The 27,650-nt window shown below is 41.6% G+C and overlaps 1 protein-coding gene across 1 annotated transcript in view; it reads right to left on the bottom strand.

Annotated features, from left to right (window-relative positions):
• The window catches only part of POGLUT2 (protein O-glucosyltransferase 2), a 765,363-nt gene that overhangs the window by 163,392 nt on the left and 574,321 nt on the right, over positions 1 to 27,650 (bottom strand). The window contains exon 6 of the mRNA XM_044071952.1: positions 2,040 to 2,277. Coding sequence (XP_043927887.1) covers positions 2,040 to 2,277 — 238 coding nt within the window. The remainder of the gene's footprint in view (positions 1 to 2,039; positions 2,278 to 27,650) is intronic.

Below are 27,650 nucleotides of genomic sequence, written 5' to 3'. Positions count from 1 at the left end.
AGTTAAAAAAGGGTGATTGTGAAGTGGAGTTTAGGGAAGAGTTAAGACAGGCACTGGGAGGCAGTGGAGAGTTACTGAATAGCTGGGTAACTACAGCAGAACTAGTAAGGGAGACTGCTAGAAAGATGCTTGGTGTGACATCTGGACAGAGGAAGGAGGACAAGGAGACCTGGTGGTGGAATGAGGAAGTACAAGAGAGTATACAGAGGAAGAGGCTGGCAAAGAAGAAGTGGGATTGTCAAAGAGATGAGGAAAGTAGACATGAGTATAAGGAGATGAGGCGCATGGCAAAGAGAGAGGTGGCAAAAGCTAAGGATAATGCGTATGGAGAGTTGTATGCACTAAAGAGGGAGAAAAGGACCTGTACCGATGGGCTAGACAGAGGGACAGAGCTGGGAAAGATGTGCAGCAAGTATGGGTGATAAAGGATAGTGAGGGAAAGGTACTCACAAGAGAGGAGAGTGTGTTGAGTAGATGGAAAGAGTATTTTTGAGAGACTGATAAATGAAGAGAATGAGAGAGAGAGAAAGTTGGATGATGTGGGGATAGTGAATCAGGAAGTGAAACAGATAATCAAGGAGGAAGTAAGGACAGCTATGAAGAGGATGAAGAATGGAAAGGCTATTGGCCCAGATGGCATCCCAATAGAAGCATGGAGGTGCTTAGGAGAAATGGCAGTGGAATTTTTAACTAGATTGTTTAATGAAATTTGGAAAGTCAGAGGATGCCTGAGGAGTGGAGAAAAAGTGTTTTGGTACCTATCTTTAAGAATAAGGGTGATGTGCAGAGCTGCAGTAACTACAGAGGGATAAAAATGATCAGTCACAGCTTGAAGTTATGGGAGAGAGTAGCAGAAGCTAGGTTAAGAAGGGAGGTGATGATTAGTGATCAGCAGTATGTTTTCATGCCAGGAAAGGGTACTACAGATGCGATGTTTGCTCTGAGAGTGTTATTGGAGAAATACAGAGAAGGTCAGAAGGAGTTGCATTGTGTCTTTGTAGACTTGGAGAAAGCATATGACAGGGTGCCTAGAGAAGAGTTGTGGTACTGTATGAGGAAGTCGGGAGTGGCAGAGAAGTATGTAAGAGTGGTACAGGATATGTACGAGGGTAGTGTGACAGTGGTGAGGACTGCAGTGGGAGTGACAAATCCGTTTAAGGTGGAGGTGGGATTGCATCAAGGATCAACTCTGAGTCCTTTCTTATTTACAGTGGTGATGGACAGGTTGACAAATGAGATCAGACAGGAGGCCCCGTGGACTATGATGTTTGCAGATGACATTGTGATCTGTAGTGACAGTAGGAACCAGGTTGAGAAGACTCTGGAGAGGTGGAGATATGCTCTAGGGGTTGGAGACAGTGGCACTGACAAAAAGGCAGGAGTCAGAGCTGGATGTGGCAGAGTTAAAGATGTTAAGATTTGCACTCGGTGTGACTAGGATGGATAGGATTAGGAATCAGTATATTAGAGGGTCAGCTCATGTTGGACAGTTTGGAGACAAAGCAAGAGAGACGAGATTGCATTGGTTTGGACATGTGCTGAGGAGGGATGATGGGTATATTGGGAAAAAGATGCTAAGGATGGAGCTGCCAGGTAAGAGGAAAAGAGGAAGTCCTAAAATAAGGTTTATGGACATGGTGAGAGAGGACATGCAGGCGGTTGGTGTGACAGAGCAAGATGCAGAGGATAGTAAGAAATGGAAAGAGATGATCCGCTGTGGCGACCCCTAACGGGCAAAAGCCGAAAGATGATGATGATGTACAGGGTGGAGAAAAATGTTGCATTGGAATGTGGGACTGTATTCACCACTGAAAAAAAAATATTCTGATTTTTAAACCCCCACACACACACACACTTTTCTGAATAAAGTTTTTGGCACTTGGTTCAGTCCCAATCCAAATTTGTCCACCTAAATACAGGACTGCTTGACTGAGCAACACTTCTTACAGTAAACTTCTTAATGAAACTCAAACAAAAGACGCTTCATCCTGACACCAAAAAAAAAAAAAATTCAGAACAAAGTAAACTTTGGCTCTTACCTTAAAGAAGTCAAAAAATGAAACATGCTTTACAATTGGACCATAAAGGTTTTCATCATGCTTGAAAAAGAAAAAGTTGGTGAATGCAGCATCAATCAGCTCCGGATACTTTCTGCTAAGTTTCACAAGCTCCAGCCTCTCTTTCCGACTGTCACGTCCTCTCCAAAATGCTGTGCTGTTTTTGTTTTCCCAAGCTGGTCCTGTGTTTGCTTGAACAGACATCATATCCAGGCTGACCCTAGAAATACATGCAGATCATATTCCATGAATTAATAGTACATGCTTCCTTCATAGCACTCCTACCTGTGATATAACATTTTATTTATATTCTGTAAGTAAATGTGCATGAGAAATATAAACACTAAACATACGCTTTCCTTTGGTAAGGATTACATTACACATTCTAAGTATTCACCACATTAACTGATCTCTGCAGTGGACAAAAGCTGTGATCTTCTTCCAGACAGCCTTCTTTTGGCATAATTCTTCAAGAAGTCTAGCTTTCAGTCTTGGACATGTGAGACCTCCACTTGTGCATGTCATGGCTCCGCAGCATTGTGTTACAACTACTCATGTACTGCACTTTCTAGTTCTGCTCCATGGAATATAAACTAGAAGAATATGAAAGCTAAAGCACTAAACAAGAAAATAAACTACATATATGTTACAGTTACAAGAAGTACTACACCAAAAGTGGATGAAGGGACCATAAACAGAGTACCCGCAAACTACAACATAGGAGGTAATCCCCTGAAATCTGAAGAAGAAATAAGGGATCTAGGGACCCAAGTAGATAGTCAGCTTTCCTTTGATAACCATGTTGCCAAAGTGGTTAGAAAATCCTTCTATGTGACCCATCTGATCACTAAAGGGTTCGCATCAAGATCTAAGGATGTAATGGTGCCCCTCTACTCTTCTCTTATCAGACCCGTTATTGAGTACAATGCACCAATTGGAATGTAACTGTCTAGACATCTCCAGCAGCTGGAGAGACCACAGAGGTACCTAACCAAGAGGATTACTGGCCTCAAACAGTTGCCCTATGCAGCACGATTGAAAAAGCTAAGTCTGTTCTCTGTTGCATACCGCTTTCTCAGAGGCGATTTCTGTCTAACGTACAGAGCCATGTCCAACCCAGAATTGTTGAACATGCTCCATCTTAGCAAAACCAAATCTACTCGAGCTACACGCTCTAGGGATATAAACCACAACACAACAATGAATAGAACATGCTGGAGGGATAGATTCCCTTCGCAGAGACTTCCCTTACTATGGAACAGGATCCCAATCTACATAAGACAAATCCCCTCACCATCACTCTTCAAGAGGAACCTTGATGACTGGATGGGTAACAGAAAGTTCACACTGGGGATCACACCAACAGCACTACTAGATAGGGGCCAAGGGTACTAGCTGCTAGTACAAGGGTCTAGGGAACTACTAAAGGGGCGGTGAATACCGCACAATGTGGCTAGGCTATTATATGCCTTCGGGCAGATAGCCCAGTACCAAACTATGAACCTATAAAAAAATGTAGAATGAGGGGAAGTAATTATCACCCACAGCTAACACTGTAGAGAGGATCATGCTGAAAATCAGCAGATATGAATACTCACTTGTCTTATTTTTAGACAAGTATCCAGACAATTAAAGTTGATCTTGTCAGTCCAGATAATTTAAGCTAGTTTACTCTGCAGTGAGCAGTTAGCATCAACTGGTAGGAACCCAAACAAGAAATAAACCTCCCAAAGGTGGAGGAGCCAGTAAAGCTAAATAAGCAAGTTTTGAAAGACTGAATCTTTTACCACAGAAGTGGCAAAGAAGTTCAACTACTGTTTAGGGATAATCTAAACAGTGTCTTCAGAATCCCCACAAATAACCAAATGGTCTAAGAAGAGATGTCTATAACAGACACAATATGGGTAGAGAACTTCAAGGACAAGTCAATAGCTACAGTGATTTGCACATCATGTACATAATTCATCTAGAAAGCTCTCAGCTGAAATACATACCTCATGGAGATTATACCACTTATAATACATCTATGAAATGCTTTTAAGCCTCTGATATGATAAGGTACAAGATAATTTATGAAATATCTGCCAGAACTGAAGACATATACCTGTAGAAATTAAGAAATATATTTGCTTTCAAGAATTCTGTATTTGTAATTACATAACTATAATTCTTAGTGTAAATGACCACTCTTAAGACTTTGTTTATTAGAAGGAAACTTGGGTGAAACTAGATTTATATCCAAAAAATTGACTTTGTCCCCAGTGCAACTGGTTAAGCTGAAAAATCTCAATAGTTACAGTATATTGCATTCCTATATATCATTAGGGAATACGCTATATAGCTATTTGATATCCCAAACCCCTACTTACACTTATCAAGGGTATTACAACTTGCCAGAAATTTGGGATGCATGGCTAGGCTTAAAAAGGCCCTTGTGATTGCTAGCCTAGTAAACACCTATGAACCTATAAGAAAATAATTTATTTGTTACAGATACAAACCAGAGTAGGATTACAAAAGAAGGTGAAAAGAGGAGAAAGAATCACGTCAGTCATGGCTGGTATAGACTTATTTGAGGCATATCATTGGGGAATAAGTCATACAGGTATTTAACTCTTACTTTTCTTGAGCAAGAAAAAGGCAAACTATTAGCAGCTTATAAAGAACTTTACAAAAGTCCCCCTTACTTTCCTGCTAGTCACTCTGCTACCTCTTCCTCTTTCCCTTACCAAAATCTAGCCTCTTAATCATTTGTAATCACCAAAACTACAAATTGTTTTAGCTCCTAACCTCTTCATAGTATCACCCTACTTCTCCATCTCTCATTTTCCATTTCTTATATCACATACCCCATGAAATAACTACATACTCTATGGAATTTGTTTCACTGTTTATTGAAAATTTTTGAATTACTCCTTTTATTTATGCTTATTATGAATTTCCACTATTGTATTTCTGTTAAAATGTATTTCATTGTATGTATACATTGTAATCTGCTGACACTGTTAACACTAAAACTGTAAAACTGTGGAGCTTTTCTCCCCAGGCCTCTGCTGGAAAAGGGCTACTTATCTCAGTCAGACTAACCTGGTCAACAAACATAAAATAAATAAAACTTGGCATTTATTACTATTTTTTTTTGTCGCAAAAACAAATCCCGCAGAGACCACAGATCTGCCATGGCCACTCCTTTAATATTTTTTGACTGCATGGACCCTCTCGTTAACTTGAGAGTCACAGCTTATGATAAATTACTCTGATTACTGCAATCCCATTACCCCTGAAAAATTATACAAGACTTCGACATAATATAAGTCACAAATTAATAACAGCAACTCAGTAGGGAAAATATAATCTGACTGGTGAAAAGATACTCAGCAGATGCATAAAAAAGGCCAACAGCATTATAAAATATGGGCTGTATCTTCATCTCTATCACAGAATACAAGAAGAAAATATGTAAACTACTAAATATGCTAACTAATGTTAGACCTCCTTAGAAGAAAGCGAACACTTCTTGGAAAAAAAAAAAACTTTATTTTTATTGGATCCAGTGAGCCTTATTAACACGATATACACCTTCAACTGTCAGTGCAGATTTCTTCAGAATTTTTTTTTTTTTGCTACAGACACAAAGCAGTGTAGGAGTACAAAAGGAGTGGAAGACGGGAAGAATAAGGTTGTCAGTTACAGCTGGTGTATGTAGATCTATTTGTGGCAAAATAGGTAGTTTTGAGCTATGAACCATGGGAGGGCAAAAATAAATGTCAATCAGCTAAGCTTAGGCTGTCAGTCAAGATAATTTATGCCTGTTTACTTTAATTCATACAGGCGGGCAGACTTGTTGGAAGGGGGTACACATCAATTATCCTGTTAGAAGATGTAACTTCATTCTAGTTCATTGTGAAAATTGATGTATCAAAAAACAGATCTAGGACTGTTGCACAAAATCACGTTTCCTCGAAATGGAAATGGGTGAGCACACTTTTGCAAAAGTGCATTTTTACCTAAAATGTACTTTTGCAAAAAAAAAAAAAAAAACCCATAAAAAAAAGGCCCCCCCCCCCCCCCTTGCATAAACATGATTACTGTTTTTTTTTCCCTAGTTTTTTTTTTTTGTCTTTTGCAAAAGTGCATTTTCGGTAAAAATGCACTTTTGCGAAAGTGTGTTCATCCGTTTTAAGGAAACGTGATTTCATGCAACAGTTCTAGATCCCAAAAAACAGCATGACTACGTCAACAAAGATGTCAATCACAGTGATGCACTACATGAAACTCAAGGCCCTTTTGGTGGAAGAGCTTAAGAAGTGATAAGTAGTTTTGGGGATTAAGGCATGGTTACCTGTGGAGTGGGCACCTAAGTGAGTACATGTGAAGACTTTTGACTCATTCAAGATGTTGGAAAAAAAGATAAAGTGCTGTCAATGATGTACTTAGACATACCTACACACTTGGACTAACAAAAGGTGAAGGTGTGCGGAAAATATGCAGTTTGACAACACTTTTCCCCTTAAGGAAACTTCATCAGGTCTCAGGGATTAGAGAATTCCAAGGGAAGCCCAAGTCATCCATGTGGAAACAAAAGCTCTCCCTGTCCACCTATAAAATATAGACAGACAACAAATGGTTGGTGTGTAAAAAACTCACCGTGGAGTGAAATTAACTCATTAAAGCCTAGAGACACCTCCAGGTATTTGTCTAGTTACATCCTACTGATGCCTGTAAGTGTCTAATATTGCCTATTCATATTTAAATAAATAATTACAAAACCATGCTACATACAGGTTGTTGAAAGATTTCATTATAAAGGTTACTTGATGGACAATACAACTCAGCCTCTGTTTTGGGCAACTAAAAAGGTATTAATTGTCATTTATATAACATTTATTTATGTTGTCACTAAAGTTATATTTTAATAAATATCTCAAGAACCAAGTGGCACAGACATAACTGCTTAGGCTCATCATATGAAAGCTCTCGGGTGGATGAATAAAATGCTGCTAACAGTATGTGTAGTATGAGTAGCTATCTACAACTTAAAGAATAAGACTACTATTAAAATAATTTATGTTAAAGAGTTTACCACTTACACGTCTTTAGTTTCCCTATGGTTCCAAAAATATGAACATTTGAAATGTGAGAACATAATTTGATTTTATCAAAAATATTTGGCTCTGCCCACTGGAAGTTTAAGTGCAAACATCCAAAACTCCATTAGAGGAAATGAGTTAAAGATGGAAGGAACCTCAGGACAACAAAAAATAGGTGACTATAATCCGACGGTAAATCAGATCTACAATAAGAATAACTTCAAAGATAACATGCTATAGAACTTTACATAAATTGCATCCTGTATTTAAATATTTTATCTTATTTACAATTATTTACTAGGGTAGGGTAGTGATCACAATCAATCAAGTTTCAGGCCCAATCAGGCTAACCACTCGGTGGTGTGAACACTGGCTCTAGATGATGGCCACTCTTAATAGAATACCCCAATCCCATGTAGAAAATGGGGAAAAAGGGGGTTGATGATGTCACTGATGACACAAAGCATAGCAATAAAACAATTAGCACATTATACACCAAAGCAGACATACAAACTACTGCAAAGTTTGAATACACTATGCATAGCTCATCCGAGAACACTGAAATCCTATTTAAAATTGTACTGTGTTGTGAGAGGAAAAAGAAAAGAAAAACTAAACAGGGCTATTTTTAGTATGTACAGGGTTTTACCTTATCTAAATGGTGAGACATTAATGTAGCCAAAGTTCTAACTATTTAAAATATCATCCAAGTTGTGGATCTTGTTAGGGGATATGACCAATGGACAAACATTTGCAGTGAACATGTTTGATTAGATATAACTTTGGAGAAAAGAAATGGGAAATCTTGCATGGCCAAAAATGTAGGCGTATTGACTTATGATTTTTTTTTTTCAAGAACGAAGTCGAACATTCAATGTTAGATCCAGCCGTATATCCAGGTAATTGAAGGAGGTTGTAGTTTCAGCTGGGTTAATGTTCTGGTCACTAATGATCAGCAATGAGGGGATTTTTGATAGCCTATGATGGAGTCCAGAAAAATAGACTTTGTTTTATTGAATGTAGAAGTAGATTTTTAGAGCTGAGGAAGGCAGAGAAAGTGAGAAGGTCATGTGGGTGTTGAGTCTGCAGACTTGAGTGAGTTTGGCTAGACCTACACATAATAATGTCAAATGCATAGAAAATGATAGGTAGGTGGGGTACAATGAATGAAACTTTACTAACAAAAATGGATAAATAGAGAAGAGGGGCACGGACTGATCTTTTTGCAACTGGGGACTCTGTGAATAGAGATGATCCTAACCTAACCCTATATGATCACTTACAGAGGAAGCTGTAGAACCAGGATCAGGCTGCAGACTTGTACTAAGTTCTGTCATATGACTGAAAAAGATGGCATGGCACACACAAGGTCAAAGTCAACATAAATGCACAACTGTAATGAGAGATATCTTACTAAACAACATAAAAATGTTAACATCCATAAGTCAATCATATATCACATTCCTACAATCTTAATAACTGTTGAAAGAAAAGATGTAATTTAGAACAGAGAAATTGTGAATTAAGGAGAAAGTACAGTTGTGTACACCTACCATAAATGTAGATGTTAGAGTGTCTTCACTGTTGCAGTCATGACTGTAGGGTTCTCCCCTGCCGGCAGGCAGTCCTCAGTCGGCCAGAATTCCAAAGTCTGGGTCCGGTGTCAACTGTTCAACCATGCTCCCTGACGTCAGAGCGTCAGGAGTACAAAGCTGACAGCCGACGCCATCTTCTCCAGTTTTTCTTGCCCCAGATGTCAGGAGTCCCAAAAAGAGAAAGGTCTCATATCCTTTGCGAATACACCTCAGAAGAATGGTGAAAAAAGGAATCACACAAAAGTAAAAATAAGAGGGGACAGGAGGGCGGGAAACACAGACTGCAACAGTGAAGACACTCGAACATCTACATTTATGGTAGGTGTACACAACTGTACTATGTTCATCATGTATAACTGTTGCAGTCATGACTGTAGGGTAGAATCCCAAAGCTGAAAGAAAGGGAGGTGGTCATAAAGAAGAAGGGGCGGCTAAAAGGCCCTGCAAGACTGCAGAGGCAAAGCCTGCCCTACACTTAGAGTAGAGACGTAAATTGTAGTGCTTAGAAAAAGTATGCACTGAACTCCAAGTTGCAGCTTCCAAAATATCTTTGGTAGGAACTCCCCTGAGGAAAGCAGCAGAAGTGGCAGCAGCTCTGGTGGAATGAGTCTGTATACTCCCTGGGATTTGCTTTCCATGGTGCGAATAACAAAATCTGATTCCATGAGCAATCCATTTAGAAATGGTCTGTTTTAAAATGGCTTTACCTTGGGAACTTGAAGCATAAGAAACAAACAATTGTTCTGATTTTCTGATGTCCTTGGTTCTGTCCAGGTAAAAACGTAGTTGTCTGTATACATCCAAGGAATGTAAGATCCTTTTCCCTTTATTTTGAGGCGTGGGGAAAAAAGTAGGCAAGTGGATAGTTTGATTTAAAGCCACTTTGGAAACCACCTTAGGCATGAAGGTAGGATTAGTATTCAAAGACACCCTGTCTTGATGAAAAATAATATAAGGCTCCACAGCCATAAGAGCTTGTAACTCTGAAACTCTCCTGGAAGAGGTTAGGGCCAACAGGACAGCTGTCTTCCAAGATAAAAACTTGATGTCAGAAGAGGCGGCAGGCTCAAAAGGAGGCAAGGTTAGTTTTTCCAAAACATAGTTGAGATCCCAAGCAGGAATGGGAGGAGATCTAGGAGGTCTTAAGTTCTTAGCTCCTCTGAGAAACTGTCTCATGAGCTGGTGGGAAAATATTGGAGGGTCTGTATTATAATGAGCCGAAATAGCAGAGGCATGTATTTTAATGGAAGAGAAAGAGAAACCCTTATTTAAGAGATCTGACAAGTAAAGTAAAATTAAAGAAATGTTCGGAAGAAGAGGATCAGAATCCTGAGCCTGCATCCAGGAACAAAATCTTTTCCATTTTCCTGCATAAGATTTTCTAGTGCTAGGACATCTGGCTTCTAAAATGACATCCATAACCTGCTTGGGTAAGAAAGAAGAAAACAAAGGCCCTGGATTAACCAGGCCGCCAGGCTGAGAGTTCTGACATGAGAGTGTAGAACCTGACCCTGATGTTGGGACAGAAGGTTCGGAGACTGAGGTAAAACCCAAGGGGGCTCCAGACATAGGTTTTTCAGAGTAGGGTACCAAAACTGTCAAGGCCAATTTGTGGCCAGCAAGATTATCATCTTGGGCTTGTCCTGTTTTATCTTTAATAATACCCGTGGAAGAAGAGGAAGAGGTGGAAAGGCATATCCCGAGAGGTTCCTCCAACTGAATGATAGGGCATCCACTTTCCAAGCTTCTTTGTGGAAAATCCTGGTGCAAAAATTCTGTAGTTGATGATTGAGATGGGATGCAAAAAGGTCTATGTAAGGACATCCCCAGACTGCTGTTATCATCCTGAATATTTTGGTGTCCAGCATCCACTCGTGTGGATCCGAAATTTTTCTGCTCAGACTGTCTGCCAGGAAGTTCAGCTTCCCTGGTAGAAACTGAGCTTGAAGGTCCAGATTGCAAGCTAGAGCTGTGTTCCATAGAAACATTGGCTAGTCTGCAAAGGGGGTAGGAATGAGATCCCCCTTGCTTGTTTATGTACCACATAACTGTGGTGTTGTCTGTCTGTATTAGTAGTTGTCCTGGTTGTAGAAGATTCCTGAAGGCCATTAGAGCTTTCTGAACGGCTAACATTTCCTTTAAATTGATATGCAGGTGCTTCTGATCCTTTGTCCAATGGCCCTGCAGACAGTTTCCCTGAAAATGGGCTCCCCAAGCATAATCCGAGGCACCCGAGTGGCAGGAGGCAGACAGAAGGGTTTCCCTTTGTTTAGAGTACATGCCCTGGACCACCAAAGAAATTCCTTTTGAAGGCAAGGCAGGAGATCAGCATGTCAGATCAGTATGTCTCAACTGTGGCAATGCTGAGACCATACACTTTTTAGGTACCACTGTATTTTCCTCATGTGTAGTCTTGCATATGGTACAAGAAGGATGCAGGAGGCCATGTAACCCAAAGCCTGCAGGAATCTCCTTGCAAATAGCTGGGTTAAGGTTGCCAAGGTTTTGAAAGTTGAAGCCAGCTGTAATTGTTTTTCGGATGTCAGAAATGTCATCTGGGTTGTGGTGTTTAGAAGAGCACCCAGAAAAGTTATCTGTTGTGAGGGTAACAAATTTGACTTTTTTATGTTTACAGAGAATCCCAGGAACTTGAGGAGGTTCTGTACAAATTCTAGATGCTGGAGTAAGGCATCCTTGCTGTCTGCCTGAATTAGACAATCGTCCAGATAAGGGTAAATTTGAATTCCCTTGAGTCTGCAGTAAGCTACTACTGGAGCCAGGCATTTGGTGAAGACCCTGGGCGCAGTAGACAATCCAAAGGGCAGCGCAGAGAATTGAAAGTGCCTCGATCCGGCTTTGAACCTGAGGTATTTTCTGCGTTCCTGCCTGATGGGAATGTGTAAATATGCCTCCTTTAAATCCAAAGTTACCATCCATGCATCTCTGGACAGCATTGGAAGTAGTTGCTGTAGAGTAAGCATCTTGAATTTTGGAATCTCTTGAAAGGTGTTCAAGACTGACAGATCCAGAATGGGTCTCCATGAGTTTTGCTTCCTGGGGACTAGAAAGAGCCTTGAGTAAAAACCTTGTCCCCTCTCTGAAAGTGGAACCAGTTCTATAGCTTTCATAGCCAAAAGAGCTTCCACCTGGTTTAAGGCCTCTGTCCATTGATGTTTTGGAAGGTCTGGCCATCCCCTCGGCCTTGGCAGGGTATGAAAATGGAATTTGTAACCTCTTAAAACCACATCCAGAACCCACTTGTCTTGGGTTATATGAGTCCAATTTTGATAAAAAAGAGAGAGTTTTCCTCCGAGAGGGGCTTCCAGGCAAGAAGTTCCTGCAGCCCAACAGAGGGAGTCATTGAATTTGTTTCCTATGAGTTTGAGACCTGTCCTCTCCACCCCTAGGGGTGGAAGCAGTCCACTGTCTTGGTCTATAAGAAGCTTGTGTTTGAGGTTTTCCTCTAGAGCATCTATATCTACCCCTCTGAGGCCTATCTGGAGTGGGAAAGGACCAATTTTTAGAAGGCCAGTTTCTGCTAAATCTTGGTGGCTGTACCTGTAGGAAATCTTTAACTGTTTGCATGGATTTCGCCTTATCCTCCATCTGTTTAATCACCTCTTCAGCTTTTGATCCAAACAAGACATTACGCTGAACAGGAGCATCCAATAATTTAGCTTTTACTTGTTCTGGCAAATTTTGTTCCTTTAGCCATGCATGCCTTCTAATGACTGTGCCGGAGGCCGCAGCCCTACAAGAAGCCTCCAAGGCATCAAATCCACAGTGTAAACCATGCTTCCCAACTTGCTCAGTGGCATGCAATAAGTCATGTAATTCCTTATCATCTGCACAGGCAGAAATGGAAGTACGCTTTTGTTTTAAAACAGACAAGAGAAATTGCTGGTATTTCAGCATATGAAACTGACAGTTTAAAGCCCTAATGGACAAAGTAGCAGAAGTGTACACTTTTTTGCCCCATCTTTCTAAAGATCTAGAATCCTTTTCAGTGGGAATGGGATTTTTGGCAGAAGCGGCCTTAACGCCCTTAGGACCCTGAGAAATGGTTTCAGGGTCAGTAGAAGGGTTCTTGTATAAAAACTGGTGGGAATCAGGAACCCTGTAATATCTATCAGGCTTGACAGGAGCAGGAGGAAAAGAGTCAGGGGTTAAGTTAGCCTCCAAAAAAGCATCATCCACAATATCCAAAACAGGAGGAATAGCCAAGGGTCTATGTTGGGGGAGAAGAAGAAAATCCCTTAGTCTTTTCTTAGATTCCGAATACTCCTGTCATTCCCAGTGGAAATGTTCCCTCATTTCATGCAAAGTTTCCCCAAAAGAGAAATCCTCAGGGGGAGAAGCTGAAGGAATGGATTCCATAGCATCAGAATCCTCATAAGGAGGGAAAGAATATTCCTGGTCAAAAGAAGAAACTGAAGAAACAGAAGCCTGATCAGAGGAATCATAATAAACATCTTGCCTTGGCCTTTTATCTGGAGGGGATGAGAACCCCTAATCATAGTAAGTAAGTAAATCCTCCTCCATCTTGAGTAACTGTTTCTGTGACTTGGGAGCCGGTTCAGAAGAGGCCTGTGTTGCAGTATTTGATTTAGAAGGAGTCTTTGCCTTTGTCTTAGGCTTTGCCTTTATTAGAAGCGGAGTAGGCCTGAAAACCCCTTTGGAAGCCGGTACCTGCACAGCGGCTCCGGACCCATCCGAAGGATCATTGTCCGAAGGTCCTGCAATAGAAATATTTAAAGGCCTGGTTGACTCCTCATGAGAGTCCGTTTTGGCCATTGGTTCTGAAATGGCCAACGACAGGGGCTGCAAAAGCGCCTCACTGACGATGGCCGAACCTGAAGCTGGCTCTGCTTGTGCGCTATCATCAGATTTGGACCTCTGAGGCCAATCTTTATCCTTGCGTCGTTTGTGAACTCCGGTAGCCAGAACCGTATCCGACGACATTTTCTAGTTAAAGCGCCTACCGAAGTAATGAAAAGCAAAATCGTACCTTCGTTTAATTGTACGTTGATTGAATCTAGCACAAAACCGACAACTAGCTACGTCGTGGTCAGGGCCTAAGCAAGGAATACAGTAAGAATGAAAATCCTTATGAGGTATTTGCTTCCCACATGAAATACAATTATTAACTTTTTCTGACATCGGACTGGAGCAAGAAAAGGTTTCCCCAATAGGGTACTTAGCTTTGAGCAGAGAAGAAAGTCTTCGGACTGAAGTTTATCAGAAAAAATAGTCAGGAGTCAGCCGACTGGCACTTGCGAACTGCTATCACCGCACGGCAAGAAAGACTGGAGAAGATGGCGTCGGCTGAGAGCTTTGTACTCCTGACACTCTGACGTCAGGGAGCATGGTTGAACAGCCAACGCCGGACCCAGACTTTGGGATTCTGGCCGACCGAGGACTGCCTGCCGGCAGGGGAGAACCCTACAGTCATGACTGCAACAGTGAAACACGATGAACATCTGGTGACTAAAAAGTAGATACTAAGGTACTGTGGTACCAGTCAATTATATCACTATGTGAAAGGAAATGATGTGTTTTGTAGGTAAAAGAGAGAAGCATTAATATACAGAGTAAACAAGTTCATTATTAGAAAATGACTGTATGACAATGAACAGAAAGAAAAAGTGGATAAAAACCGTAGTAAAAATGGAAACATTGAAATGAAGAAAAACAGTAAGGAAAATAATGCAGGGAATAAAACAATAAAAGAATGGCAAGAAAAAAAGAAAAGTATAGAAGAAAAATGTGGGAAATACCTATCATGACAAAGAGATGGGTGGCACAGTTAAAAATAGAGAAGAACTATTTTGGCTAAGTGAAGGTACCATAAGTTCTACAAAGTGAAAATCGCACCACTGTTACGTGAGGGGAAAAAAACAATGCAACACATCATAGGGAAAACAATATAAATATAATTAATAAAAAATGAAATAAAAATGTGAAATGAGTGTAGATGTAATGACAAGTAATGTATATTTTTGCTACGCATCTAACAATAAAACTTTAAATGGTAAAAGAATAAATACAAGCATGGAGAAATAAAAAAATGAGATGAAAATAAAGTCAATATGTACTAAGTATAGGTGGAATGAAAAGAGAAACACAATCAAAAAAGGTAAAAATAAGTGAAGATTGGGAGGGCTGGTGATGGCAGGCAATAAAGTAGGAACATCAGCTGTCAATATAGCTAATAACAAAACTTAAATTCAAGGATAAACAATATGGTTAAAACTCATGAAATACAATAGATACAATGCTATAAACGTATAAAAAACATATGCGTGAGACTGAGAAAAAGTACGTGTGACTGAAAATAAAGACAAAACAGATGAAAATTGGTCTATATTAAAACCCAAAAGATCTAAAACGCGAATGTATGTACATCGACACATAAAGGTCGATGTACATACACAGCGAAACATGTAAATGATGAAAATCTAAATGCCGAACGTGTTTCATCAGCAAAACACACCACACAGGTAAGTACAAAATAGAAAAAAAATACATTAACATGCTTATGCAGGGGGCTTCGCCGCCCACACCCCCCTACTTAAATATACCAACTCCGAGACCACACTTTGTTTTGTGTCTTTCGGCTTTTCCCGGTTAGGGGTCGCCACAGTGGAACTATGGTCCGCTAATGATTAGCAGTTGATTTTTACGTACTGGCTTGCCAGGCCTGACACACAGCCTTCAACGAAGGTATGCCCATTCACGCATGTCTCCACGCAGAAGACGCTCTAGCTGAGAATCGAACTGGACAGTGTCTTACTGTGAGGCGACAACGCTACCGCATCACCACTGGGGAAAAGGATATATTTCCTTATCCCCACCACCGCGCTGCTGGCCAGGAAACACGTTTGGCATTTTGATTTTCACCATTTACGTGTTTTGCTATGTATGTACATCAACCTTTATGTGTCGATGTACATACATTCGCGTTTTAGATCTTTCGGGTTTCTAATATGTAACCGATGAAAATAAATGAGAAATTAAAGTAAAATAAAAGAAATAAAAAATAAAACTATCAGAATAAAAGTAATTCTAAATAAAAACTAAAATGGTAAAAAAACTAACAGAATGTGCAATAAAATACATTTTCCCTTTTTTATTTTTTGTCCACACTGCCTGCAAGATATCACCTCCCCCTCGGCTAAATGATACATTTGTTCTCTAATCAAAGAGGCCAAGAATAATCAGAGGGGCCATCATTTATTCAGGCCCTACATCCCTGCACATGCTCAGCTATGCATGAGAAAAGGGTGTGCAATGGGCAATCCACATGAATATTATTTCAGTTCCTCAAGACACATTGCCAACAAGCATCCTTGTCCCCCTTTCTTGAGGTACAGAAGGTAGATTCCCCGGTCTCCATGTAAGAAAACACATCCCAGAACATTGGGGATGCTTTACTAACATTTGCATTAATTTTATACCATATAAACACAACTTTAAATCAATTATTTACATACTCATTTCTTTAATCCATACTTACAATTATTTACAAGTTGTCAACACAAAAGACGTTAACAATTATATTTCATTCATTCTTTTCTCTTTTATACTTGTCCTCTATTACCACACTGTTTCTTCTACAACCATCTTCTTATTTCAGCTGATATATCATCCTCTTCCATTTTCATGTTATCTAATAAATTTCCACATCTTTTTCCCACAGTGCCCATATTTATCTGTATTGTTGTGAGCATATCTGATCTGGCAAAATATACTGTAATTGTAACCTAAATGAGGAATGGTTAGTGTAGAAGAGAAGTGAAGAAGAGAGTGTAGCCAGGGTGGAAAAGAGTGTCATGAGTGATTTGTGACAGATACCAGTAAGAGTGAAAAGGAAGGTCTACAAGATGGTAGTGAGACCAGCTATGTTATATGGGTTGCAGACGGTGGCACTGAAGAAAAGACAGGAGTCAGAGCTGGAGGTGGCAGAGTTAAAGATGTTAAGATTTGCACTGGGTATGACGAGGAAGGATGGACAGGATTAGAAATGAGTACATTAGAGGTTCAGCTCAGGTTGGACAGTTTGGAGACAAAGCCAGAGAGGCGAAATTAAGCTGGTTTGGACATGTGCTAAGGAGGGATGCTGGGTATATTTAAAGAAGGATGCCAAGGTTGGAGCTGCCAGGTAAGAGGAAAAAAGGAAGGCCAACAATAAGGTTTATAGAAATAATGAGAGAGGACATGCAGGTGGTTGGTGTGACAGAGCAAGATGCAGAGGACAGGAAGAAATGGAAACAGTTGATACACTGTGGCAACCCTTAACGTAAGCAGCTGAATGAAAAAGAAGTATTTTAACCCATGCAACAGTACTGCACTTCTTTATTTTATCATACTTCCCATATAATATAATTTTCATATCTATACGTTTAAATACTTCCTGTATACATTCATTTTTTTAAACTTTTCACAAAATTCTTTATTTATTTTGCAGTCCAAAAACAGAAAAATATGTACTTACCATAACAATAGGTCCATGTTGTCTGTTTGTCTGGTTCAACTATGGGTTGTCGGATCCAATTTTGGCACCAATTCTGAATCTCTCTGGTTCCAGGGCTCTGACTCATTCCCTGAGCTCCACCTCAGTACCTCATATAGAGTTTGCCCTCTCATTAGAAAGTATACTCATATCTGCACTAATACATGCGTATATCAGTCACATAAACACTGTTTAGAACTAACTCCAGGATATAGGAAAGAAAACCTCTCAGGATTATGTGAAACAGGGAGCAAGAAATGCTCATAGACAGAGCATACCAGAGACAACCCAGTCATCAGACGTTTACTTGCAACAATTAAGAAGGAAGCAGGTTGTTGAACTGGATGAAAATCAGACAACATGGGTCTATCATTATGTAAAGTACATAACTTTCATATCCAGTGTTGCTGTTTTCATCTGATTCAACTATGGGACAGATTCCCAAGCATATGGGACCCACACGGTAGGAAGGAAGCACATTCTTGAGGATGGTGGAGCCAAAGGAGGAACATAATTTAGATTGTTCATCCAATTTATAATGAGATACAAATGCATGGAACTGTTGACCAAGTAGCTGCTGCACAGATATCATCAATAGGTAGTCTACTGGCAAAGACTGTTGGAAGTGGCCACTATCCTTTCAGAATGAGCCTTAGGTTTAGACTGTAAAGACAAGCTCTTTTTATTGTAAACAAAGGATATGCATTCAGATAACCATCTAGACAGAGTCTAGCCACTGCGTTGCACAATTTAGATTTTGCGAATGCCATAAACAGCTGGTCGGATTTTCTGAATGGTTTGGTCCTATGATGACAGAATCTCAACTGGCAATGAATGTCCAGCATATGCAGCATGTATTCACCTTTAAAAATCTTGGAAAGACGACCTGTAGGTTTACTGACTGATTTAAATTAGTTTTGGATGCCACCTTTGGCAGGAAAGATGCATTCATCTTTAAGGAAACTCTTTCTTTGTGAAAGACCAAATAAGGAGGTTTGCAGGAAAGTGCTTGCATCTCTGAAATCCATTTGACGGAAGTAACTGCCACTGGAAAAATTGTTTTCAAGGATAGAAATTTAAATCAAGTGATGGCTGCCGGCTCAAAAGGTGGTTGAGTCAATGCTTAGAACATGATAGTAATATCCCATGGAGGCATCGGGTCTTTGAAAGGAGGCCATAGGAGAAAGATTCCTTTCAAAAGGGCTTTAAAGATTCTTAAAGAAGCTACAGAATTGTTATTCTGGTCTTTGTGGAAACCTCAGATAGCTGCCACTTGCAATTTGATAGTTCTATAAATTGATCCCCTGTGGAAAAGTTCTGAAAAGATTTCTAAAATAGAATGAATGGAAGCAGGGGAAGGGTCTAAACTCCTGGACTTAGACCAAATAGAGAATCTCTTCCATTTACTATGGTACATTTTTGTAATAGTCCATTTTTGAGATGGTGAAATGGTCTGAACAACCAAAGTGGAAAGCTTAGCATCTCTGGTTAAAATTAGAACTGGAGGAACCAAGTGGATAACTTCATGGCTTTCTGGTCTAGAGAAGGCAGTCTGGACGGATGTGTTAGTATATCTGGATAATGGTCCAGCACCCATGGAGGATGTACTAGCAGAGGCCAAAGGAAGAAAAACTAAGTTTGTTGAGGCCGGAAAGGGGCAATAAGGATCACTTTAGCCTTGCACATTCTTGATTTCTGCATGAACTTGTTCATTAAAGGCAATGATGAAAGGCATAGTGGAAACTTGGGGGCCAATTGTGGACTACAGCATCTCTTGGTGACTTTCCCTGCAGACAGATGAGGGAAAGTAATTGTCACATTTGTTGTTTAGTTAGAATGTGAACAAAATGCAGCAAGGTCAACCCCAACCACTGAAAATCAAAGTTTTTACTGTTGGATTGAGGGACCTCTCATGAGGCATCAAAATAGATCTGCTAAAGTTGCCCACCAGTACATTGGATGATCCTGGGATATGCATTGCTATTAGAAAGCATTGAGAAGACATTGGCCATTGCCAGACTCTCATGGCTTCTTGACCAAACCACTTACATATTGCCTGTTTGTTCTGATATCACACTCCCTGAGGAGGACACCCTGAAAGGCCTGCAACACTAGAAGGACTGCTCTCATCTCCATGACACTGATGTGAAGGTTGACCTCTGTGTGTGACCACATACCCTGGACTGCCTTCCCTTCAAAATGTCCCACCCCCAGAAGGGGCATGTTCATCATCATTTCCATCACAGACAGATCCGTAAGGAGCAGATGCTCTTGTATTAGTGAATGGGCACCAGGATACGTGTTGCCTGTAAATTTAAGTGAGTCAAATCTTGACATGAAGTACATGGAAAAACTGGGACCACTGTATCGCTAAGGTCTACTGAAGCGCACTCATGTAAAATCTAGCCAATGTACCCATGAGTACTATGAAAGCCATTATATCAATTAGGTGAAGAATTAGTCTCACCGGCAGAAAGTGTGTTGTAGAACTGGAGTGTCAGTGAGGAGAAGGTGGAGTACTCGAGAGCTAGGAAGTTGGCTGATCTGCAAACTTGTGCCCAGGTGGAATCCAATAAATTCTATCTGTTGAGTAGGCATAAGATGACATTTGGTTAGACTGACCGTGATATCTAGGTCTTGAAACAGATGGAGAAGAAGGTCTGAATGGTTTGCCAATAGGTTGGTGGAAGAACCAATCATTGACATATGGGAACACATGGTTCCCTAGCAAGTGAAGATATGGTGCCATTATCTTGGTGAACACCTTTGGGGCTGCAATGAGACTGAATGGCAGGGTTCTGAACTTGTAATGACTGACTCCCAGACAGAAACAGAGAAATCTCTTCAAACAATTCTCTTTCTTGACATGGTAGCAAGCATCTTTGAGATCTATGCAACACATCCACTCGCTCTTCCAAAGCAAAGGCAAAATGGACTGAGTTAAGAATTTTGCCTGTTTACCACATATCTGAAGTCCCCTGTTTTCTTGGATATTAAAAGTACCTCAAGTAGACTCCAAATTCTAGATGGTCTTCAGGACCATCTGGATGACTCTTTCCTAGCAGCTTGGAGATTTCTGTTGCTGCAGAGTTCCCACTGACTGGGTGGAACATCAGAAACTTTCTTCTCCTTGATGGTAAGAAGGGAAAAATTATATGGAGTAGCCTCTAGAAATTAAGTTTAGCACCCAGGAGTATGTATGTATGCTTTGCCAGGCTTGTGGGTGCAGAGACAAGTGCCCTTGACTGCCGTCAGAGTGCAGCAGCCGGCAATCCTTCAGTGGTACTGAAAGGGCTTTTTGGTAAAGGGACCATAAAAGCCCTGGTTTTGAGGTCCACCTCTACCTATTGGGCCATGTCTGTTATTGTAACCTCCTCCTTTGACATGAGGAGGTCTATCACCAGGACTGTCTTGGTAACAGTATTGTGATTTCTGGAACCACATCCACTTCCTAACCCACTGATTCCTAGAATAGGATCTCTGTGGAGTGGAAAAGCAGATTCCCACTGCAGAGAGGGTCTTGCCATTCTGTTCACCCCTAGTCAGTGTGTCTTTCACTTTGGGTTCAAATAAGGTGGACTCATCAAAGGGGGCATTAATGAAAGACATCTTACAGATTTTCTCCAAAATCTCATACACATCCACATATGCTGATGAATGGTAATGGCAGTGCCTGCTGCTCTTGATGTGCCATCAGCTGCATTAGAAAGCAGTCACATGGCTACATTAGAAGTAGACTGGTGGGTAGAAAGCTGGGAGTTCATGGTCTTCTGAACATCCACAAGCAGGATACCCAAGAAAGACTCTGGAATATCCTTGATTAGATGTCTCTGAAATCTGATGACATGGATTAAGTAACTCAGTACTCAACAGACAAAAATCACTGAAACATACATTAATTTCCCAAAGTGATCCATAGACCAAGATTCCCTGTTACGGGGATGGACTGAGGAACTGTATGTACACAGTTCCTTCTTTCTGGCCACCACTACTACCATCGTGTCCACAGGAGGATCTTTGATCCAGTGTTTCTGGTCTACTGGTACTGCTAGAATCCTATTGGGTTTCTTAAGGATGGGCTCCACCATGTCAAGGTCCTTCCATGCCATTCAGCCATTAAACAATGATTAGGTCAACAGGTGGTATCACCCAGGATGAAGATGAGCCAGAACCGAAGGCTAGCAGAAGGAAGGACTCATCTGGAGAAGAGTGATCAGTGGACCATCCTCCTATCTGCTTCAGTAATTCAGGAATCTTACCAAAGGTGACGTCTTCACTTTCATCCAAGTATGTGTCTTCTGTAATGGACTCTGGGAATAGTCAAAGTGCTTCTATTTGCATGTCTGTTTCCTATGAATGAGTTCCAGGTGGGAGATGGGTGTCAGAAGGTTCTGAATGAGACTAGGATCTAATGTGTAGCCTGGGAAGCCTGTGAACCAACTGTTCCTGTCTAACAGGAATATGAGAAGCAGAATTTGACTTTACCCAGGGTTCGGATGGAACTGAACTGGAGGGATACACCCTTTCCTTTATCATCGAAAGTACCTGCTCAAAGGCCTTGAAGGCCGAGGATGCTACCGGTTCTAGAGGAACAGTACAGTTTTGTACCTACCATAAATGTAGACGATCGAGTGTTCACCCTGTTGCAGTCATCACACTTGGGTTATCCTGCCATTAGACGGTCCCGCAGTCGGCCCGAATCCCAAAGTCTTGGTCCGGCGTCGGTTGCTGTCGCTTCTTCCCTCACGTCAGTGCATCAGGGGTATATAAGAGGCATCCAATGCCATTTTCTTCAGTTTTTCTTGCCCCAGATGTCAGGTGCCCCCAAAAGGTAGGCAAAAAAAAATATATATATATATATATATATATATATATATATATACATATGGCTATATAAAAATAAAACAAAACCCTTAGGCACAAGCAAATACACCACAGAGGTAGTATAGGATAAAGTGGTAGAGATAAGTACAGCTAGTTCAGAGGGGATGGAGGGAGGGTAACCTGGACTGCAGCAGGGTGAACACTCGAACATCTACATTTATGGTAGGTACAAAACTGTACTATGTTCATCGTGTTACCCTGTTGCAGTCATCACACTTGGGTTGAATCCCAAAGCTAAGGAGGGGAGGTGGAGTTAAACAGGGTTAGAAGAGGCTAGTAGGCCCTGCAAAACTGCAGTGGCAAAACCAGCTCTAGTCTTAGGGTAAAGAGGTGAGTGATAGCGTTTGGTGAAGGTGTGCACTGAACTCCAAGTAGCAGCTTCCAGAATATCCTTGGTTGGCACTCCCCTGAGAAAGGCTGGTGATGTAGCTGTAGCCCTGGTGGAGTGGGACCTAATGTTAGCAGGTACTGGTTTCCCATGATGTGTGTAGCAAAAAAATGTATGCAATGTCCTATCCATTTAGAAATGGTCTGTTTTGAGATAGCTTTTCCTTGTGATCCTGTAGCATAGGCTACAAAGAGCTGGTCAGTTTTTCTGAAAGCCTTAGTTTTATCCAAGTAGTAACGTAATTGCCTGTGAATGTCCAAAGAGTGCAGGAGTCTTTCTCCTTTGTTCTGGGGATTTGGGAAGAAGGTGGGCAAGTGAATGGTTTGGTTTAGGGCCACACTGGATACCACCTTTGGCATAAAGGAAGGATTAGTTCATAGAGAAACTCTGTCTTGATGAAAAATGAGGAAAGGTTCCACTGCCATTAGTGCTGTAGCTCTGAGACTCTTCTAGCTGAGGTTATTGCTAGTAGTAGGGCAGTCTTCCATGAAAGAAATTTTAAAACAGTTGAAAAAGCTGGTTCAAAGGGCGGCAGTGTAAGCTTTTTCAGGACAAAGTTGAGATCCCAAGTAGGTGTTGGAGCTCTCCTTGGCGGTCTTAAGTTCTTGGCCCCTCTGAGGTACTGTTTTAGGAGTGGATGTGACAATAAAGGAGGATCCGTGCTGTAATGAGCTGAAATTGCTGAGGCGTGGATCTTAATAGATGAAAAGGAAAGTCCTGTGTGTAACATCTCAGTTAAATATTGTAGACTCTGAGGAATGTTCGGCTCCAGGGGATTTAGGCCTTTAGCCTGGTTCCAGGAGCAAAATCTTTTCCATTTGTCTGAATAGGTTTTCCTGGTGCTGGGCCTCCTGGCCTCCAAAATGACATCCATAACAGCTTTGTATAAAGGTGTTGGTTGGTTGTTTAGGTAATTGCCATGCAGCCAGGTTTGAAGTCTTGAGCTGGCTGTGTAGAATCAGATTGTCTCGCTGGGTGAGCAGGTGAGGGATTTGTGGCAAAATCCATGGTGGGCCCTGGGCCATGGTCCTTAAAATTGGATACCAATGTTGGCGTGGCCAGTCTGGTGCAACGAGAATCATTTGTGGCCTCTCTAATCTGACTTTCAGCAGTACCTTTGCTAGAAGAGGCAGTGGAGGGAAGGCATACACTGTTAATGTTTTCCAACTGAATGAGAGAGCGTCCACTTTCCAAGCTACTGGATGGAAGGTCCTTGTGCAAAATTTTTGAAGTTGGTGGTTGTGGGGGCTTGCAAACAGATATATGTCTGGGCGTCCCCATTTTTGAGCTATCATTGCAAATACTTGTGGATCTAGTTTCCATTCGTGTGGCTCCATGATGTTTCTGCTTAGGTCATCTGCCAATGTGTTTTTCTTTCTTGGCAGGAATTATGCTTGTAATTGAACCTGGTAAGACAGTGCAGTGTTCCACAAGGTCACTGCTTGCCTGCATAGAGGGTAGGAATGTGTGCCCCCTTGCTTGTTTATGTACCACATAACTGTGGTGTTGTCTGTCCTTATTAGTAGTTGTCCTGGGTGTAGAAGGTCCTTGAAAGCTGTTAGGGCATTCTACACTGCTAGCATTTCTTTTTGATTGATATGCAGGTGTCTCTGATCTGTAGTCCATTTGCCCTGAATGCACTGTCCTGCCATGTGTGCTCCCCAGGCATAGTCCGATGCATCTGTTATCATAGTTTGTCTGGCTGTGGGTAAGGTGAAAGGCTGACCCTTGTTGAGGTGACATGCCTGTGCCCACCATAGAAACTCCTGTTGAAGGCAGGGAATGAGTGGAATCATTGTTTCCAAGCTGTGGCTGTGCTGAGTCCATACACTTTTCAGGTACCATTGTAATTTCCTCATATGCAGTTTTGCAAATGGTATTAGTAGAATGCAAGATGCCATGAATCTCAAGGCCTGCAGAATTTTTCTTGCAGGGAGTTGGGTCTTTGTTGCCATTATTTTGAAATATTGAAACAGTTGTCGTTGTTTGTCTGGCATGAGATAAGCCATCTGAGCCGTTGTAGTCAAGCTGGCACCCAGGAATGTTATGTTTTGTGAGGGCACTAGTATTGATTTCTTTTCGTTTACTGTGTACCCTAGGCAACTTAGAAGGTGTTTGACAAATGCCAGATGCTGTAAAAGAATGTCCTTGCTTTCTGCTTGAATAAGACAGTCGTCCAGGTATGGGTATATTTGAATTCCTCTTTGTCTGCAGTATGCAATTACTGGTGCCAGGCATTTTGTGAAGATCCTGGGCGCAGTAGATAAGCCAAAGGGCAGTGCAGAAAATTGATAATGCGTTGAACCTGCAATGAAGCGGAGGTATCTTCTGCAATTTTGTCTGATAGGGGCATGCAGGTATGCCTCCTTGAGGTCCAAAGTGACTAGCCAAGCCTTCTTGCCCAGCATAGGAAGAAGCTGCTGTAGTGTTAGCATCTTGAATTTTGGTACTAGCAGACAGGTGTTCAGAGTTGAAAGATCCAGAATGGGTCTCCATGCTTTGTCCTTTCTTGGAACTAGGAAGTGTCTTGAGTAAAATCCTTGTCCCTGCTCCTGTGTAGGTACCTGTTGAATGGCTCTCATGTTCATGAAAGCTGTAAATTGTTTTTGTGCCTCTGCCCATTGATTTGGTGGCAGGTTTGGCATTCCTTTGATCCTTGGTAAGATATGAAAGTGGAATCTGTATCCTTGAGAGACAATGTTTAGAACCCATTTGTCTTTTGTGATGATGTGCCAGTTGTCTGCAAAAAATGCTAGTTTTCCTCCCAAGGGTGTTGCCAGGAGAGATTTGCTTGGTAGTTTGAGGATAGAGTCATTGTGTCTGCCTTCTGCTAGCTTGGGGCCTGTCTTCTCCTCCTTTCTGGGTAGCAGAACCCCATTGGAGAGGTTTGTAAGGGCCCTGTGACTGACCTCTGCCCCTTGGGCATCTGTATTTGCCCCTCTGTGATCTATCTGAAGCTGGAAAGGACCAATTTTTTGTTGGCCAATTTCTGCTGAAGCGAGGGGGTTGTACCTGCAAGAAACCCTTGACCGGTTGCATAAATTTAACCTTATCCTCCATTTTCTTTAAAACCTCTTCTGCTTTGACACCAAATAATACATCCTGTTGTAAAGGTGCATCTAATAATTTTGCTTTAACATGGTCAGGGAGGGTTTGCTCTTTTAACCAAGCATGTCTGTGAATGACTGAGCCAGTAACGGCTGCTCTACATGAAGCTTCCAGTGAATCAAATCCGCATTGTAAAGTATGCTTGCCCACCTCTTCAGCTGCATGCAACAGATCCTGCATTTCCTTGAACTCAGGCTGTTCTGAGTGTGTGCTCATTTTTTGTTTTAACTGAGACATCAGGAATTGTTGATATTTCAACATGTGAAACTGGCAATTTAATGCTCTCATAGCCAAAGTTGCAGAGGTGTATATTTTCTTTCCCCATCTATCTAGGGCTCTGGAATCTCTTTCAGAGGGCACAGGAATTTTAGCCATAGAAGCCTTTGCTCCCTTAGGACCCTGGGATATGGTTTCTGGGTCAGCTACAGGGCTTTTATAAAGGAATTTGTGTGAGTCAGGTGCTCTGTAGTATCTGTCTGGTTTGGCTGGAGCAGGAGGTAGAGAGTCTGGATTTAAACTAGACTCCAAGTAGACATCATCCACAATATCTAAAACAGGAGGAATAGCAAGAGGTCTGTGCTGGGGTAATAGAAGGAACTCTCGGAGTCTTTTCTTAGAATCTGAGTAATCCTGGCCTTCCCAGTGGAAGTGTTCCCTCATGGTATGTGATGTTTCCCCAAAGGAGTAGTCTTCAGGGGGAGATGCTGAGGGAATAGAGTCCTCAGCATAAGAATCCTCATAAGGTGGAAAAGTGTAATCCTGTTCCTCAGAAAATCTGAGGAGAGAGAAACCTGGTCAAAGGATGCATAATCCTCCTCTTATCTTGGTCTTTTATCAGGAGGGGGATGGAAACCCCTGATAAGGGTAATTAAATCTTCAGCCATCTTAAGCATCTGTTTCTTAGGCATGGGGCCTTGACCTGTAGACTGATGAACAGTTTTCTTAGGTTTTAAAGGAGTTTTAAGCTAAGCATAAGATTTAATGGTGAGTGTAGTCGGTCTGAAGACACCTTCTGCAACCGAAGGTGTTTCCTCAGCACCGGTGTCTAAATCTTCTCCGGTGTCGGTAGATGGCTGCATCGGCCTAGTAGACTCCGCTTGGGAGTCGGCAGCTGTCTGGGGTTCCAGCTCTGCAGTTGTCAGGGGCTGCATAGGTGCCTGACTGAAAACCGGAGAACCGGCGACAGGCCCAGCTGAGGCTTCGGGGTCTGGCTTATTCCTAGGCTGCCTGTCCTTATCCTTGCGTTTTTTATGAATTACGGTCGTCGGCTGCTCTGACGGCATGATATAATTGAATTTCCTACCAAAGTAATGCTGTGCGAAGTCAAAATGGTGTTTGATAGTGCGTTTATTAAACCTAGTGCAAAACCGACAACCTGTGACGTCGTGGTCTGGGCCTAGGCAAGGAATACAATAGGAATGGAAGTCCTTATGAGGTATTTGCTTCCCACAAGAAATGCAATTGTTAACTTTTTCTAACATCGAACTGAGGCAAGAAAATGTTCCCCAACAGGGTACTTAGCTTTATTAAAGACTTCGGACTGAAATTCAAATTAAAAATCTCAGGTGTTGGCCGACCGGCACTTGCGAACTGCTTCTGCTTTGGGCACCGCGCGGTAAGAAAGACAGAAGAAAATGGCGTTGGATGCCTCTTATATACCCCTGACGCACTGACGTCAGGGAAGAAGCGACAGCAACCGATGCCGGACCAATACTTTGTAATTCGGGCCAACTGTGGGACCGCCTGACTGCAGGATAACCCAAGTGTGATGACTGCAGCAGGGACAGAAAGGAAGCTTTGAAATTAAGAGGTCTCGACCCTGAGGCTGACCTCGGTGCTAAGCTATCAAGAGCTGAGGAGCAAGGAGAAGAGACTGCTATGACATCTTCAGTACTGACTCATCCTCTGTTGCCATGGCACTGAAGCTATGGCTCCAACTATCTTCTGGATCAGAACAGATTGGAGCCAAAAGAGGAAGGGAACCTGTCAGAGTCAAAGTCACTTGCACTAAGAGTG

The sequence above is a fragment of the Protopterus annectens genome, chromosome 5.part0, assembly GCF_019279795.1.
Source record: "Protopterus annectens isolate FY-2018-M chromosome 5.part0, PAN1.0, whole genome shotgun sequence".
Classification (NCBI taxonomy): domain Eukaryota; kingdom Metazoa; phylum Chordata; order Ceratodontiformes; family Protopteridae; genus Protopterus; species Protopterus annectens.
This window is presented reverse-complemented; position numbering and strand designations above follow the sequence as displayed.